Source organism: Mobula hypostoma, chromosome 18 (assembly GCF_963921235.1).
Source record: "Mobula hypostoma chromosome 18, sMobHyp1.1, whole genome shotgun sequence".
NCBI lineage: Eukaryota > Metazoa > Chordata > Chondrichthyes > Myliobatiformes > Myliobatidae > Mobula > Mobula hypostoma.
Genome location: NC_086114.1, coordinates 43793090 through 43808955, shown reverse-complemented (window position 1 = coordinate 43808955; position 15866 = coordinate 43793090). Strand labels below are relative to the sequence as shown.

Genomic DNA, 15866 nt, shown 5'->3' with positions numbered 1-15866 from the left:
TAAATAAAAATCAATATTTCGCAGAGTTAGCTAAATAAATTGGTCCCATAAATTCTCAAACTGCGACTGCAACAATTGAATTCTCCAAAGACAGGTAACTCACCCTCATTGTGGTTTGGAAAGGAAATTATAGTATAACAAAAAAATGTGGCATTTATTGTTTGTTCCTTGAGTTAATAGCTTCTAATCATTTATGCCAGCTTACTGTCTTTAGCTTCTGACTTCTCTAAGGCAGTCCCTTGGGACAGAGGACAATCTATTTTGATTTCAATTCTATATTGGCTCTGAGGCTGCCAGAGAGACCAATGCTAGAACCCCTACTACCTCAGGTGGGACAAGTTGCATTTGTTGGAGGAGATATGGGGATGGGGCTAAGAAAGACTATTTCAGGCACTGTATCAATGATTTGCACATGCTCCCTCAGAATAAATGGTATTGTTACCTTCCCAGATGTTCTTCTTCCATTTTGGTCAAGTTGCTGAGGATGTTACATTTCTTCATAGAATTCATGTGTATCCTTGAAGCATTTTCTGTGCCCATAATGTATAGGAGCAGAATTAGAGCATGTAGCCCAGAGTCTAGTCTGGTACTCGATCATGGCCTATTTTCTTTTCTTGATCCCATTTCCCCCACTTCCTCCCTGTAACACCTAACCTTCTTACCAATAAAGAACCTATAAATCTAGGTGTTAAATACACCCAATGAACTCTGCACCTAATGAAAATTTGCTCCATGTCCACTTTAGCCAGGCCTTAAAGGATTCTATAGGTTTCAATGAGATTCACCATCCTTCCTAGATTTATTTTACCGCTGCAGACTGGTATCAAAGCCTGGTTGGTGATCACTAGCACTGTAATAGTAGCAATGCAATCTCTTGAATCTAGTATGATGTTCTCTAAAGGGGCTTCTGGGATATTAGGGTGGATTTCCTGAAGGAGAAATCTCGTGGGGGACTTTGTTTAAAAGTGGGAAGGCTGATGCATGGGAAGCCACCACACAGTCCTAAACAGGCTGGGGTCAAGATCCAGTGACAAGATGACTGGGGACCCTGCACTGCCATTGTGATGTGTCATCTTCCGCCAGCTCTACCACTGCGGTCTTGGTTGGATCGCTGTTTGCCTGGAGCCTGCCCTTGACTTTACTACCATGGATGACCTGAGCAGGACCTAAGAACCAAACAGCTATACTCCAGACAGCACCACTCTCGGGATCTCAAGAATTCACAAGGCTCTCCACAACAAGGTGGAGATCCTCAGAGAAGGCTAGCACTGAGAAGCATTATACTAGTCACTACTTTACCGTGCCATCCAATTCACTGTACCTATGTATATGACAAACTCGACTTTGACTCTTAATTACATGTCCATGACTAAAGACATCTAATAAAGTTATTTTGGGGTTACATCTACAAGGAACCAGAATGGATTTGATGGGGCAAATATCCTTCATAACAAGTAATAGTCATCACAGATCAAGATGAGATGTTCCTAACAGGGCTTATATTTTTTTCTTTTTAAAAAGAAGTGCCTGTGATAGAATTGGACTTGTCACTAAAATGAAAAAGCAATAAAGTTTTATTAAACTCCCTTTTGCTCTTTAATTCTCATGTCTATCAAATCATTTGTCAGTTATCGATTCATGTTTTTTTTTTCAAATCAACAGCAGTAGTAACCATTTCCAGGCTGAATGCATAATGACTAGGTAAGACTATTAAAAGTCTGAAAAAGTACAACACACAAATAGCATGCATAAGGGCAGATGGCATGAACAAGTATAGTGTCTTCATCACTAGGCATGTCAGACAACTTACTAAAGGCACAGACCCTGTTACTGATCCTCACAACAGTTAGCATTGGAAGATTGTCAAGAATTCGACAAGCCTAATGGTTAGATTTTCAGGAAGCATCAGTCCCCAGTGATGGAGACATTTATTAGCAGTACCTCATATCTCACCATCTCTGCGATCGCTACCTATTAGCAGCATAACCTAGTCTATAAATCACTTCTACTTATTTATGCTAAAGTCATTATGATTTTGCTTCTACCATTATTGAATTTTATACACAGTTACAGCCATTTAGTGCCAGTCCCAGGATCAGTCCTTGGCATAAAACATTGTATTACAGTGGTCACCAATCAGTGCAAATCATTCTATTAGTGTAAGCTGCAGCGTAACATTGGTATTATGTAAAAGGAATGCCACTAGCAATTTCTTCCTGTGTTACTCTTTACAACTGAAAATATACTTTTAACATAACACTAATGATCACAGAGCAGAGGCGGAAGACTTTAATCTCCATCTTGTTTTTCAAGTAGTAACACCAAAGATTTTCCTTGGATTCTCCAGGAATTGAAGTTTCATTAATTGTATTACAGTCCTTGAAAATCCAATGTTTTGAGTGACTGAATACTGTAGACATAGAACTTTACAGCACAGTTCAGTCCTATTAACTCACGATGTTGTGCAGCTCTTTTGATCTATTCCAAGATCAATCGAATTCTTTCCTCTTATACATCCCTCCATTTTTCAATCATCCATGAGTCCATCTAAGAGTTTCTTAAGTGTCTGCTACAGCCTACAATAGCTTTAAGTAATGACATCCCAGTGCAAAAATAATTCATAAGCAGTTCTTTGCTAATCTGAGTGCAGGCATAATTTTAAGAAAGCAAAATTTATGATTAAAATGCAAGACAGTCCTACAGCAGTTTTCTGACTTCTGCTTTGACTTTTAACTAACATTTAACTAACAGCCCTGTTAACAGTGGTCAAGTAATCCTTCCTCCTTAGGCACCTCCTTCAAGGTCAAATGTAACCTATTCTTACTCATCATCAGACTAACACTTGGCGACCTGGACCACCAGTCCAAAAGGTACAAATTCCATTCTTCCATGACACATGAAGAATGTAATGTCAAATAATTAAATTAATCTGGGATACAAATATAGTCTCAATAATAATGACTACATATGGAACATTACAAGAATAGGCCCTTCATATCTGTGCCAACCATGATACCAATTTAAACTAATACCACTTATTTAGGCATTGTCTCTATCTTTCCATTCCACGTGCCTATCAAATACTTCTTAAATGTTGCTATTGTATCTGCTTTCACTATCCCAGTATATATGCTCCAGGCACCTAACACTTGGTACAAGAACAAACTTGCCTCAAATCTACTTAAAGCTTTCCCCCTCTGCTCTAAACTCTATGCCCTCCAGCATTTGGCATTTTCACCCTGGGAAAAAGACACCCTATCTATGCTCCTCATAATTTAATATACCTCTGTCAGGTTACATTTCAGCCTTTGACACTCCAAAGAAAATAATCTTTCCGCATAGCTAATACTCTCTAATGGTGAACTCCATTTGCACCCCCTGCAAATTCTTTGAACAACAGAACTACACAGAATATGCAAATGTAGCCTAACTAAAGCTCTATAGAGCTTTAGTGTGACTTGTCAACTTTTATATGCAATGTGCCAAATGATGAAGGCAAATATCCCACACATTCTCTTTACCACTTTTTATTTGTGATACCACCTTCTGGGAGCCATGAACTTGCACCCCAAGATATCTCTGTACATCAGTCTCCCCAAGGGCACCTGCTATTTTCTGGATGCTGTCTACCTATAGTTGACTTCAAGTACACCATCTCTCACCTGTCAGCATTGAACTGTCTGCCATTTCTCAGCCCACGTTTCAACTGAGCTACATCATGGTATATTATTTGACAACCTTCCTCATTATCCACAGCACCATGAAGATCGGTTATCTGCATACTTACTAACGATACCATCAGCATTTTCATCCAAATCTCTGTAGAACACCACAGGTTACAAACAACACCCCTCCATTACTATGCAAACAACAGGAATTCTGCAGATGCTGGAAATTCAAGCAACACACATCAAAGTTGCTGGTGAACACAGCAGGCCAGGCAGCATCTCTAGGAAGAGGTACAGTCGATGTTTCAGGCCGAGACCCTTTGTCAGGACTAACTGAAGGAAGGGTCTTGACGTCAGTTAGTCCTGACGAAGGGTCTCGGCCTGAAATGTCGACTGTACCTCTTCCTAGAGCTGCTGCCTGACCTGCTGTGTTCACCAGCAACTTTGATGTGTGTTCCCTCCATTACTACATTCTGTTTTATATGACCAAGCCAATTTTGAATCCAAATCTCCACAAATCCTTGTACCTTAATCTTCTGGATCAGCATACCATGAGAGACTTTTCAAAAGCATTACTAAAGACCATGTATGCAGCACTGACTGCCAATCATCTTTACAAACTCAAAATAAAATCTTAAGACATGACTTCCCTAGCACAAAGCTGTGCCGACTATGCTTAAAAAGTCGGCTTCTTTCTCCCCCATATGGAAGTAAATCCTATCCACAAAATTATCTCCAATAATTTTCCTACTACTGCTGCAAGGCTCACACGTCCACAATTTCCTACTTTGCCCCTATTGCCTTTCTTAAAAAGAGCAACAGCACTGACTGCTTTCCAGTACTCTGGAACTTCACCTGTAACTCTAAAGATCTCTCAAGGACTCAGCAATCTCCACTCCTGTTTCTCTCAGTGATGGCTCTCTCATAATATCAAAACAAGAACATCATGATCACAATGATCCTTAAAGGAAGCATGGCAGAGGTAAAGAACTTGGAGTTATGGCTCCAAGAAACTGCATCTGCTCTACCTTAAATGTGATTCCACACCCAACAATGTAATTAGCTGTGAACTGGCCCAGCAAACTATGCAGTCAAGGTTCTATAGAAAGCACCTGCCTAGCAAAATCCAAGTTTAAAATAAAAGTCTATTTGATCTGTTGTTCTTAATTCTGCAACACAATTGGAAGTTTGAAACATTTACAACAAAGAAGATTGCAAGCAACAGAGAGATAAAGTAAGCTCACATGAGCAGAAAATAGGGCAAAAAGTACGGTAAATTGGGTGAAGGAATAACTGCAAACAAATGGGAGAGAAGGACAACATGAATACAATAAGAATTGCAAGACTTAACAACATAGATGCACAAAATGTGGGAGGAACTCAGCAGCTCAGGCAGCTTGTAGAAAAACACAGACCTAACAGTGTTGATGCACAGAGGTACAGGGTGTACAGGTCCATAGACCCATTGATAGGGTGGCAAAGGCAGCATATGGATGCCTTCCTTTATTATTCAAGGCAGTGAGTACACGAGCTGGGAAATTATGCTGTAGCTTTATTAAACTCTAGTTAAACTGCACCTGGAGAATCACATTAATTTGTGGGCCAGATCAGGAAAGATGTGGAAGCTTTGGCGAGTGCTAAAAGGAGAGGCTGGACAAATTTAGGTTGTTTACTCTGGAGAGTGAGGGGAGATTTGATGGAAATTTATAGCATTATGACTGACATATTGGCTGTCCAGTCTGTCTATCACTTCTTCAGGATTGAACTAATGGGCATGCATTTAAGGTCTGGGGGGGAGGGGGGTGGAGTTCAAAAGGAGATGTGCAGGGTAAGTTTCGTTTTTAAAGAGCAGAGTGGTGGGTCCTAGGATACACTGTCAATGGTGATGGTGGAGACAAATACGATAGAGACATTTAAAAATCTTAGATAACCAAATGAATATGCAGGGAATGGAAGGATATGGATGTTGTGTAGGCAGAGGAATTAGCTTAGTTAGGTATTAGTTACTAGTTTAATAAGTTCAGCACAACATCATGCACAGAAGGGCCTGTCCCTGTGTTATACTGTTCTACATTTGAGAAAAGGTCTTCCTTTCATATCTATAATAAGCAATACTACACTAAATGCCTTACGCCTAGCCTCTCATGCGGCTATAAACTCTAAGCTTTCCTTGTACTGAGGTTATTAGTTGAGTTTGTCATAGGTTACAGGATAGGGCACTACATGTTCTCAATAGAGATTAAATGCACAGTAACCAGCCAATCAAACCATTGGATTTGCAAGAACTATGATGCAATTAATAATACTTACACATGTCATATACTGCAAAGGTCATACCAGTAGACATTGTATAAAAGTATGAGCTAGGCAGCATGAATACTGATTGGACGAAAGTGAAACTTCAGAATGTGCAGTTATGCAAAAGGTATAAACTAAGACAAATCTGCTAACTGGATCATTTCATGAGCGCTGAGAGGGTCTTCATTCTTAGATTAAAAGAGACACCTGTGTTGCATGTGAATTTGGTCTAAAGAGTATGAAGGAAAGAGGGAGACAGAAAATGAAAATAGCAAATAAAAACAACAGAAGTCAAAAAGAAAATAAAAGAAAGAAATCTGCCAGAATTACTCTTTGCTAATTTGTTTCTAGCTACCCAACGATGCTGAGAATTACTAAGAGGATTAGATTGGATGCACTAATTAGACTGGATATCCAGTTGATCCTACACGCCCCCCAAACTCTCACAACAGTTATCAAGAATACAGTGGTGGTGGCTAACAAGAATGGCAAGGTGGGGACGGGAGCAGGGGCCTTGGTTCACATGGTACAGATTTTAACCATTGTTAAAGAATGAGTCAATGTCTGGAAGTGGCAGAGGAAAATAGGGATGTAATCATTTCACTGTAAAAAAATGCTTTTAAAAAGAAACAAATCCACAAGTTGCTGAACCAGTAGGCAGGTCTTAGATCAGAGGATGTCACAACTAAATGTTATGTTTTCCCTTTGGAGCATGGCAGAGATGAATTTCCTCGATAATATAAATAAAATCACAGGAGCAAGATAACAACAGTAAGTTTTGATCAAATTAAACAGCTAGTTAAAGAGCAAGTTTTACTAATGGGAAGCTTGAATGAAAATTACCTGATGACCTCTCACATGTACATGACAGTAAGATATTTAGGCCACAGTAAGGTGCCCCCTACTGCATGCAGTGTTAGCACTGTCCAACAGTTGTCTCACTCAACTCTAAAAACACACAAATGGTGGTCAAACGCTCCAATATACAATGTCATTTCCAGCGTCACTGTATCATTTCCAGCGTCACTGTGAAATACTTTATACTTAAGAGACAATGAAAAACAACATATGATGCATTTTCTGGTACAGAAACTATACAGACAGGTCCACTGTGGCTAATACATTTCATGCTAAGTACATTCATTACTAATTCTAATTCAGACAAAGGAAAACATTAAAAAAAATAGGAATTAAGTGAAGTATATATGGAAACATTGCTCAAAACAAATCAGGTGTTGGAACACTATTTTTTTTATTGTTAATAAACTGTGTTTCCAGAAACAGAGGTCAAAAAACATTATATTAATTTAAGCAATATGTTTCAACGGAATTGAAAAACCTTGCATCCTTCCTTTCTAATTACATATAAAATATTGGAAATAGTTTTTCTTTCCAGTTAGTGGTTTCTGCTGCATTATTTTATACTGTTCTGAATTTGATTTGTGTTTGCAATTTAGAGGAAAATGATCACACGCATTGTTTAATTCACAAAAGACAAATGCTACTATTGCAAATGAGACATTTTTTCATACTCATTGTTCTCAGGTCAGGCATTATATTCGTCACAGTTCTCCTCCAAATATTTTAACTGGTACAGAGGTCAGGGAAAAAGAGATAGCTCTTTAAGATTAAAAGATACAATATCTGTATCATAAGGAATTACTGGATGCAATCCCCACCTCCTCATTAACATTACTCACCCCCAAAATCCCCCCCCCCAACATTTACACAGCTGCATATTTTCCAACTTCTAGTTTTCAGTGTCAAATTAATTCAGATCTAAAGTCAGCATCAAGTATCCTCAGTATTGATTGTGCAATAACATTACTCAACCTTCAGACATTACAATCTATTGAACCCCTTCTTCCTCCCAGATGAAAAAGGCTATTTGTGAAAAGCTAGAGGTCTTCAGGACATCAGTCAAGCATACGATTTCCACAAGTTGCTAGACATTGACAGATACACCATGCTGTAAATCACTGGTCAGAATCTTCTTCAAATATGGCTAAGTATACAAATCAAAATACTAAAATGTAAAAAATTATGATCTTTCTCAGAGGTGAACTGTATGTCAAATGGTAGAAGTAGAATAGTGTTAAAATTGGACTTGCATTCCTGAAATTTGTGTTCTTCCACCACATGTTTGAGGATATTTTCTGTTTGTTTGGTTGATGGTGGTCATACCTTCAGCCAGGTTATCCATCAGCACAGGCTTTTCTTCCAGCCCCAGTATCTGCCTCCCTTGAAACTGAATTTCACCCAAAGCTTTTAGCCATTTCTCCCAATATCTTCTATGGGTACATGCCAATTCCATCCTGTGAACTACCTTGTGTATAATGGTATGAAAGGGAGCCATTACATAAATGGAACTTGTTAAAAAACCTTGCTAGTCAATATCTTATATCATAGGTTGGTCTATCCACTAGAGTTGCAATGACAAGTAGCACTGACAGAATTGTCTCCAACAGCACAATAACGCTTTGATCATTTAAAAATGGAAAACCACAACAGCCATAGACTTTAAATATTAAATGTATTTCCCTCTCTCAGACATGCTGCCAAACTTGCTGAGTACTCGAAAATAAAATGTGAACATTTGGGATTTTTGGTGTCGCATTTTGACCCAAGACTCTTCTATGAAGAACTAACTTTTGTTTACTTGTTCCTTCACCATAAGTGAATGAACTAGGAAACAAAAAGCCAAACTGAGTCTTCATCAATAAAAATTTCCAAACATGAAGGAGAATCAACACTGTACCAAGTTTTGAGGTTTTATATTTAACCAAGGAACCTTGTTTCAAAATCAGCCCATCTCACTTAAAGGAATCCCTGCAGGTCAGAACAATGCAACACTCACACAAAAAGGTGGCTGTAATAACTGAGACCCAAAAGCAATGAGTTAAATTGCTAATTTTAAACTTAGTGTAAAACAAAAAGATTAGTTCCTGAACAACAGAGGCAAAATTAATGTAATCTTAACACTTCCAGGGTAAAGTAACAACCTTTGACAATGCTAACCCCAAACTGGGCAATTTTAAAATGGAAAGATCTTACGCCAAAGTACATCTTTGCCCCAATAATAAACCCATGAAGTGCCTCTCTGAGAGGAATTACTTCAGAAAGTTGGTCATTTCCCTTTTTAAGGTGTAACCATTTGACATTTTATTAATTGCTCCTCCAGGTGAAGGATGAAATTTAGCATCCTCAGGGAAAGGAAATCACCAGCATTGGCATTCAATTTTGGCAGGGAAACAAATGAGTGCAATTTTAATGCCCACAATCATTTTTAATGCAGGATTGTAGTTAAAAGGTAGAGCAGTCATGAAAGTGAAATTGCCGTTTGTAGAACATTTAATGCCATCATATAAGAAACCCAAAAAAGCACAGCGTCAGTATGGGAATTGTAAGCACTGATATTGTAGAATCACAAAATATGTCAGAAGGGAGTGAGAACTCCCTTCTTAATACTGGCTATCACACCACTGACTTACAAGCTTTTATGATATTTTTATATAATCAGAACAATAAATATTCATAACTTTTTACAGGAAGTATCAGTATTCACAGTGATAGTCAAAGCCCTGAAGAGCACTCAAACTTATGTAGTGTTTATATAATAAAAATTTCACCAGCTTGGTAGTGCAAGACTAGAGGTTCTTCTGTCAATCCTTGTATCAAGTGCGACTGCTTGCTTGCTGCAGTTTACAACGGACAGCTTATGTAATGAGTAACTGTACCCGGTGGCTTTGGTTGAGAACATTCAAAAATAGATCGTTTAATATGTTGTTAATCCAATGAACCTATAGGCCTGAATTGGGGTGGGTGTGGAAGCTCGTATATTCACACTTGCCTTAAACGCCACTCCTGATGAACCATGTATTTAATTCTCCAAAACAGGTACCTGGCTGAAATGCTGGACAGCTCCTCTGCTAAAAGGCGCAATACGGAAAAAAAATTCTAATGATGGACGTGGCACCTAACCAAATAGGAGTTCTGATTGGAATGTCAGGACTGCAAAAGACACCAATGTCACATGACACAAGTCTCTTCTAACTACGTTGAAATTAAGGAATGTAGATAAATATCAATTTGACTGTCGGTCTAAGCGAGAGAGCAAATTTCACATACAAGAGAAGATGTTCTCTTACATATAAACGTTGCAATCGCTTCACATCTGCCACAACTTTAATAACATCATCTCACAGCAGATTAGGAAGTCCCCATTGTCATTGCTGTCATTAAAAAAGAATACAAATGACATTTATAATTAAGCAGAAAAAAATATTTATGCTTAAAACAGCTGTTATCATCACCCCCCCCCCCCCAACACCTCGAATAGTCAAAAACACAACATGATTTTCCACACTCCTATAATTCTCCGGATAGGCACGTAGGTATCATCCACATTTATTACTGCTACTGTTTCCCTCGACAATGTCCCTCGGTCAAACAAACGCCTCACTTGGGGTTTGTAGTGATTTTCAGAGGGAGGCCACTGCTCTCATAGCACAGCCCGTCACATTCACCTTATCAGCTTAATCTTGTGACTAAAACGATGCAAATACTGCAGTATGATGCTTCCAATATTTAACGCAGTCCACTGTCGCTCGGAGAAAAAGAAAATCAAACCGGCTGTGTAAAACTCCAACAAAAACAATCTATGACCGTCCAAATAGTTATCATTGCTTTCAAGATGATAAACACTCATTTAATTTGTTGGCAACGTTTAAATGTAGGGGTCCAACAAGAAATCAACAGTTACAGCGCTATTCCTTTTCTCTCAATGTTCACGCAAGCTTCCTGTTCTGTACTGTGACATACTCAGGTCGTATACATAGAAGAAAACATGCAGGATTGGAAACTGGTTTATTCTCAAACGAGTAAAGTCTTAAAGTATTTTAAATAAAACTTTATAGATGGGTTAAAAGTCGCTTGTTCCCAGAATTTTTGCGACCCCAGAACATTATTTTGTCGATGTTTAGCTTTGGTACTGTTGGTGGTGTGTGGAATTTATGTCTTGAAACTTGTTTCACAACATGACGTTGTTAAACTGGGATGGTAACTGGGCAACGGTTGGGTAAGTAAGTATTTTCACGCATCTATTATCCAGAAGGAAATACACCTCTTCTAGTCTATTGTTTACCATGATATTTTATACACCTTCATTAATTATTCAGGCATATTTTGTGACAATGAAATACAAATATCCTGAACTTTTCTTAAGTGGTAGAAAGACCGAACATTGGAAAGTACTGTATAAAACTTAAAGCTTCATGCAAGGCAGGACTGGTGGGAGGTATGGTGCATTCCTCTGTCTACTTAAAGATACACATATCTGGCCTTGGTCACATACAAATCAGAAGAAATTGTAAACCATAATTCTGTGTCAAAATTCCAAATGTCTTAGAGTCACAGGCAAAGCCACATTTCAGCAATAGATTCATTTATTTAGCAAGCATCTGTACAACGTGAAATCTTGCAGAGATCTTGTCTGCTGCAATGTCAAATCCAGCAGCTGACAAGACAGATTGACGTGTTACTTTATAGTGAAGGAGAAGAAAAATGAGGAAATAAAGCTCTCCTCCTCCTGTTCCGTTTCTGAAGCAACTGGTACAGCGGCCGATATTAATAGGAGATTTCAGGGGTTCCAACGAGGCAATGCAACTGCCAAAACATAGAAAGGGTTTCGAGGAGAAAAGGGCCAGATCTTCAACTGTCTAAAAACAAATTTGTCTACTTACCCCTGGCAATGTCTTCTGTTCGTGTAATGCACTCTGAGCTTTAAGCGCCGAGTCCCTGGCACAATACGTGAGGAAGGCACAACCTACGTTGGAAAAGGAGCAAGTTATTCTCTACTATAGACGCCAGTGCATTCATTGCGTTAAGAGCCGGAGATAAGGCTGTGAAAATTTGCCTCGCTGTTCGTGTTCATTAAGCGTCTGCTTTACCCGGACAACGAATTTTATCTATCCTCCCCAACAACAATAGCTCGTCCAGTCCAAATTAAATTCCGGCTCAGTCACCAAGGCACTTAAAGCAAAGTGCAGAAATAAATCTGCTCATGAAGCAGGTTCAGTTACAGGCAGTTTTCAGTTCTGACCTATTCGACTAACTAATTAATTGAAACTTTTAAGCCTAAGCAGTCTAGCTGCCTACTGTCAATCTCACAAAAGAACATTTGCCATGACGATGCTTCAAGTTGCAAAGGACGACGTCTTCCTAAATACAGACCTAATTTGTGGTAGGATCTTCCTACTCCCAATACATTAACTTGGCGTGAACTCCTTAATATCATTGCATTACCTACTGCGGAAGCAGCAATCCTAGTCTAAAAACCAGCATATTCGAGCGACAATTAATGCCAACGAGCTTTGAGTGAAAGGTCTCCTGCAAAGACAGATGTAACAAGCTCTCACTTGCTGATAACAGCGCAGAAAATAATATGCAGACACTTCACGCAGTTAATTCATGGAGGACTCACTGAAACTAGAAGTAAAACTATTGGCACAATCATATCTTATTATCATAGTTTTCCAACAGATGTGAATAGGTTGGCTGCTTATTATATGTGTTGAAAATCCAACAACACATCCCCTTCAAGCGCATGCAGATCAACAACAAAGCAATTATTTGTCAATGAGATTTAACTATAAATATATGCACGTTAATGTCCGTTGCTTACTGTTCAAAATAAAGTTATTGACAGCCACGTTTAGATACACTCTAAAAGCCAATGTATGAATGGCTTTATCAATGTAATGAGTGAAACATATTTCCATTAATACTGGCGATATTGTGCGCTAAGGTCAACCAATGCATGTAAATTATTACACTATTTGACCATATTTTGTGGTCAGTAACTATCATGCAGTGCAACCTATCGTCAACTCTCGATAAATAACTCATGTTTATGAAGAATCATTAGGAAGAGGAGGAAAAAAGCCAAAAATTTCAAAGTTTAAGAAATGTATAAAAGGTTGGTGGGGAATGCTATTTACCTGCGGAGAGGGTGCAATCTAATTTACCTCATCAATGCTAAATCGCGATTAATCAGTTCACATCCTTAACAAGCAACACACACGGATCAAATCGGAATGTATTATCTTGCTTCAGCTAGCTTAACAAAATGTAAAGTTTAAAAAAATATTAAAACTACTTTTGATCGGACATCAAAAGTGCACTCAGACTGACTGGAGCGTAGCGTCAATCGCGGCAGTTAATCAGAAGCATTAGTGGGAATCATTTATTTTGTAGTTGGTAAATTTCAGGAAACTTTATCACGGTTAATGACTGAAATTGACACTAATGTACTTTTAATTCGGGACATTAATGTAACCTGGTGAACTAACCCCATACTTCACTTTTAAATAGAGAATCTGATTTATTTTACTGATTTAGTTTACAGATTTAAATTTATTGCAAAAAATCAGGTGAGAAAAAATAAAGCGCCAAATCCACGTGAAAAAAAAAATGATGAACTTTAAATGATTAGGTTGGTCAGTTTCTAAAATTGTGTTTTTGGAGGGACCGTGGTTTCTCAGATAGAAACACAGCAAACCCCTTCCCCATCAGCTGCACAACTGTTTGAGATGGGGAGGGAGTCCGCCGTCGAGCTGCTGGGAGTGAAGACACAACTGGAAATTCAGGAAACTTTAATGACGGGTCGGTGGAAGTAACGGGTCGAAGAGGAAAAGGGGAAGGGGACGTCCAGCAAACAGAAAAACCGACTGGTTGATTTGCCTCAGGGATGGAAAGGATAAGAGGAAATCATAAACATCCACCCTTTGCCTGCATATATACATACACGCACACACACAATGCTCCGGCTGGTTTGCTATCACCATCCACACTCAAAGGATTAAACCTGAGAGTCACAGACCTTTGTGCATACCAGTGAAACGGTCCTTCAGCACAGTCAGTTCGTAGATCTTGCCAAATTCCTCGAACAACGGTTTTAGGTCCTTCTCTTCCAGGTTACGTGGGATCTGGCCGATGAAGAGTTTGATGGCGTCGTGATCTTTCATTGGGATGGTGTTCTGACTGTGGCTTAAGCCGTTCATTCGCCCGCTGCCGCCACTGTTGTTGGTGTCTAGCTGTACTCCGTTGCTTACAGTGGCCATGTTCAAGCGCTGTCGCTGTCTCTGTCTGTGTGTGTCTATCTCTCTCTCCCTCACTCTCTCTCTCTCTCTCTCTCTCTGGTCGCCCACGTCAGCCCTCTTTAACTAGGAGTCTGTAAGTCCTGACGTCAGGGTTGCCTGCTTGGTGCTGAGTAAATGTTGCCGGATCTACACACAGCCTCAAAGCCACGTTAACCCTGCCCCGCCACACACACACACACCCCTTCAATTCAATCTGTGGTGGGGAAAAGAGGGAGATTAAACAACACACACACACACACACACACACACACACACACACACACACACACACACACACACACATATACACACACACACACACAGGAGCAAGCCAGCTTTTCCTTAACCCAATATTTGCTGGATCTTTTTGCCACCCTTCAAGTATTGACTGACAAGTTTTCATCTTGTTTGAAATACTCCTATTGCTACTCTCTGCCCAGGCAAACTATCCTCCATCCTTGGCCAGATATAGAGTCTACACTAGACTGTTCAGCAATTGAGGATACCTGTCAGAAGACAGAGACCGGTAAAGAGATAGACAGATGGGGGGGGGGAGTGTGAGAGTGAGTGAGTGAGTGAGTGTGTGTGTGTGTATGTGTGTGTGTGTGTGTGTGTGTGTGTGTGTGTGTATGTGTGTGTGTGAGAGAGAGAGAGAGAGAGAGAGAAAGGGAGACAGGAAGTCAGAGACAGAGAGAGAGAGAATAGAATGGGACAGAATTGGAGGGAATAGCTGGGAGAACATGCACAGTAGATCAGAGAGAGTGCAGGACAGAGAGATGGAGAGTGATAATGACAGAGAGAAACTGATAGAGACACTGTCAGGGAGGAGTGGGGAGTGACACACATTTGGTAATAAAATATAATGAGGCAAGTTATCCATAATCCACAACTGCTGAAGAAGGTTTTATCATTTTTAAATGAGGGGAATGCTTTTGCTTGTTAACAACAAAGGCAGAATGTCTTTTGTCATTTCTAACATCACAAATCAAGCTTGATGTAATAAGAAAATACAGTGGACTCCTTTTAATGGAAGAAGAGGCTTCATTCGGTTATAAAGCAAACACTGCCGAATAAATGAGTCCTTACTAGGAGTTGAACATCATAACAAGCTCTGTGTAGATGCTTCCAAACAGTGAACTTGGTTAGGGTGAAGTAACTGCATCCAAGGAAAAGTCAATTGGACGATGGGATTGTTCTTAGTTCTGAGACTGACCTTGCAGCAAAGCACATTCCCATCTGGACTCATGAACTTCTCTTTATTAAAGCAGTCAGATAAAGTTCTACCGCATTGTCAACAGAGCAAGGCATGCAGACTTCTTGTTTTAGTTTTAGGTAAAAATGCACCAAAAAGCCTTTTTGTGTAGTATAAGCTTTGATGGCACCCAGATACAGTGCATTCCATCAGTAGTAATTTACAGATTATTTGTACACTGTTCTGATGAACTTGCTTAAAGTGTCAAAGGATGGTGCAAACATTCACATCCATTCCATTGCGATCGTCTACCTAAAGGAACACAACAGTAACTGGGGAAAATAACTACCATCACTAGATTTAATTCAATTTCATTTTTCCTTCTCTATCACTTTCTTATTTCCACCATCAATCTGTCAAGGTTTTTTAAGTTTGTTAAGGCTTTAGGATAAATTAAAAGTAGAAGCATAAATGTTGAGATTATACATGTGGATACCAGCAATAACTTTGCTTGTTCTTTTCAAACCTCATTGCAGGATTCTTGAATCTACACAGAGTAACCACCTCATA

The 15866-nt window shown here is 39.3% G+C and overlaps 1 protein-coding gene across 4 annotated transcripts in view; it reads right to left on the bottom strand.

Annotated features, from left to right (window-relative positions):
* The window catches only part of LOC134358513 (CUGBP Elav-like family member 4), a 910327-nt gene extending 896185 nt beyond the window's left edge, over window positions 1–14142 (bottom strand). For all 4 annotated transcript variants that reach the window (XM_063070814.1, XM_063070815.1, XM_063070817.1 and 1 more), the window contains exons 1-2: window positions 13846–14142; window positions 11708–11790 (exon numbers count right to left, since the gene is read on the bottom strand). In XM_063070814.1, coding sequence (XP_062926884.1) covers window positions 11708–11790; window positions 13846–14086 — 324 coding nt within the window. In that variant the 5' untranslated portion in view covers window positions 14087–14142. The remainder of the gene's footprint in view (window positions 1–11707; window positions 11791–13845) is intronic.
* Between the last annotated feature and the right edge of the window lie 1724 nt (window positions 14143–15866).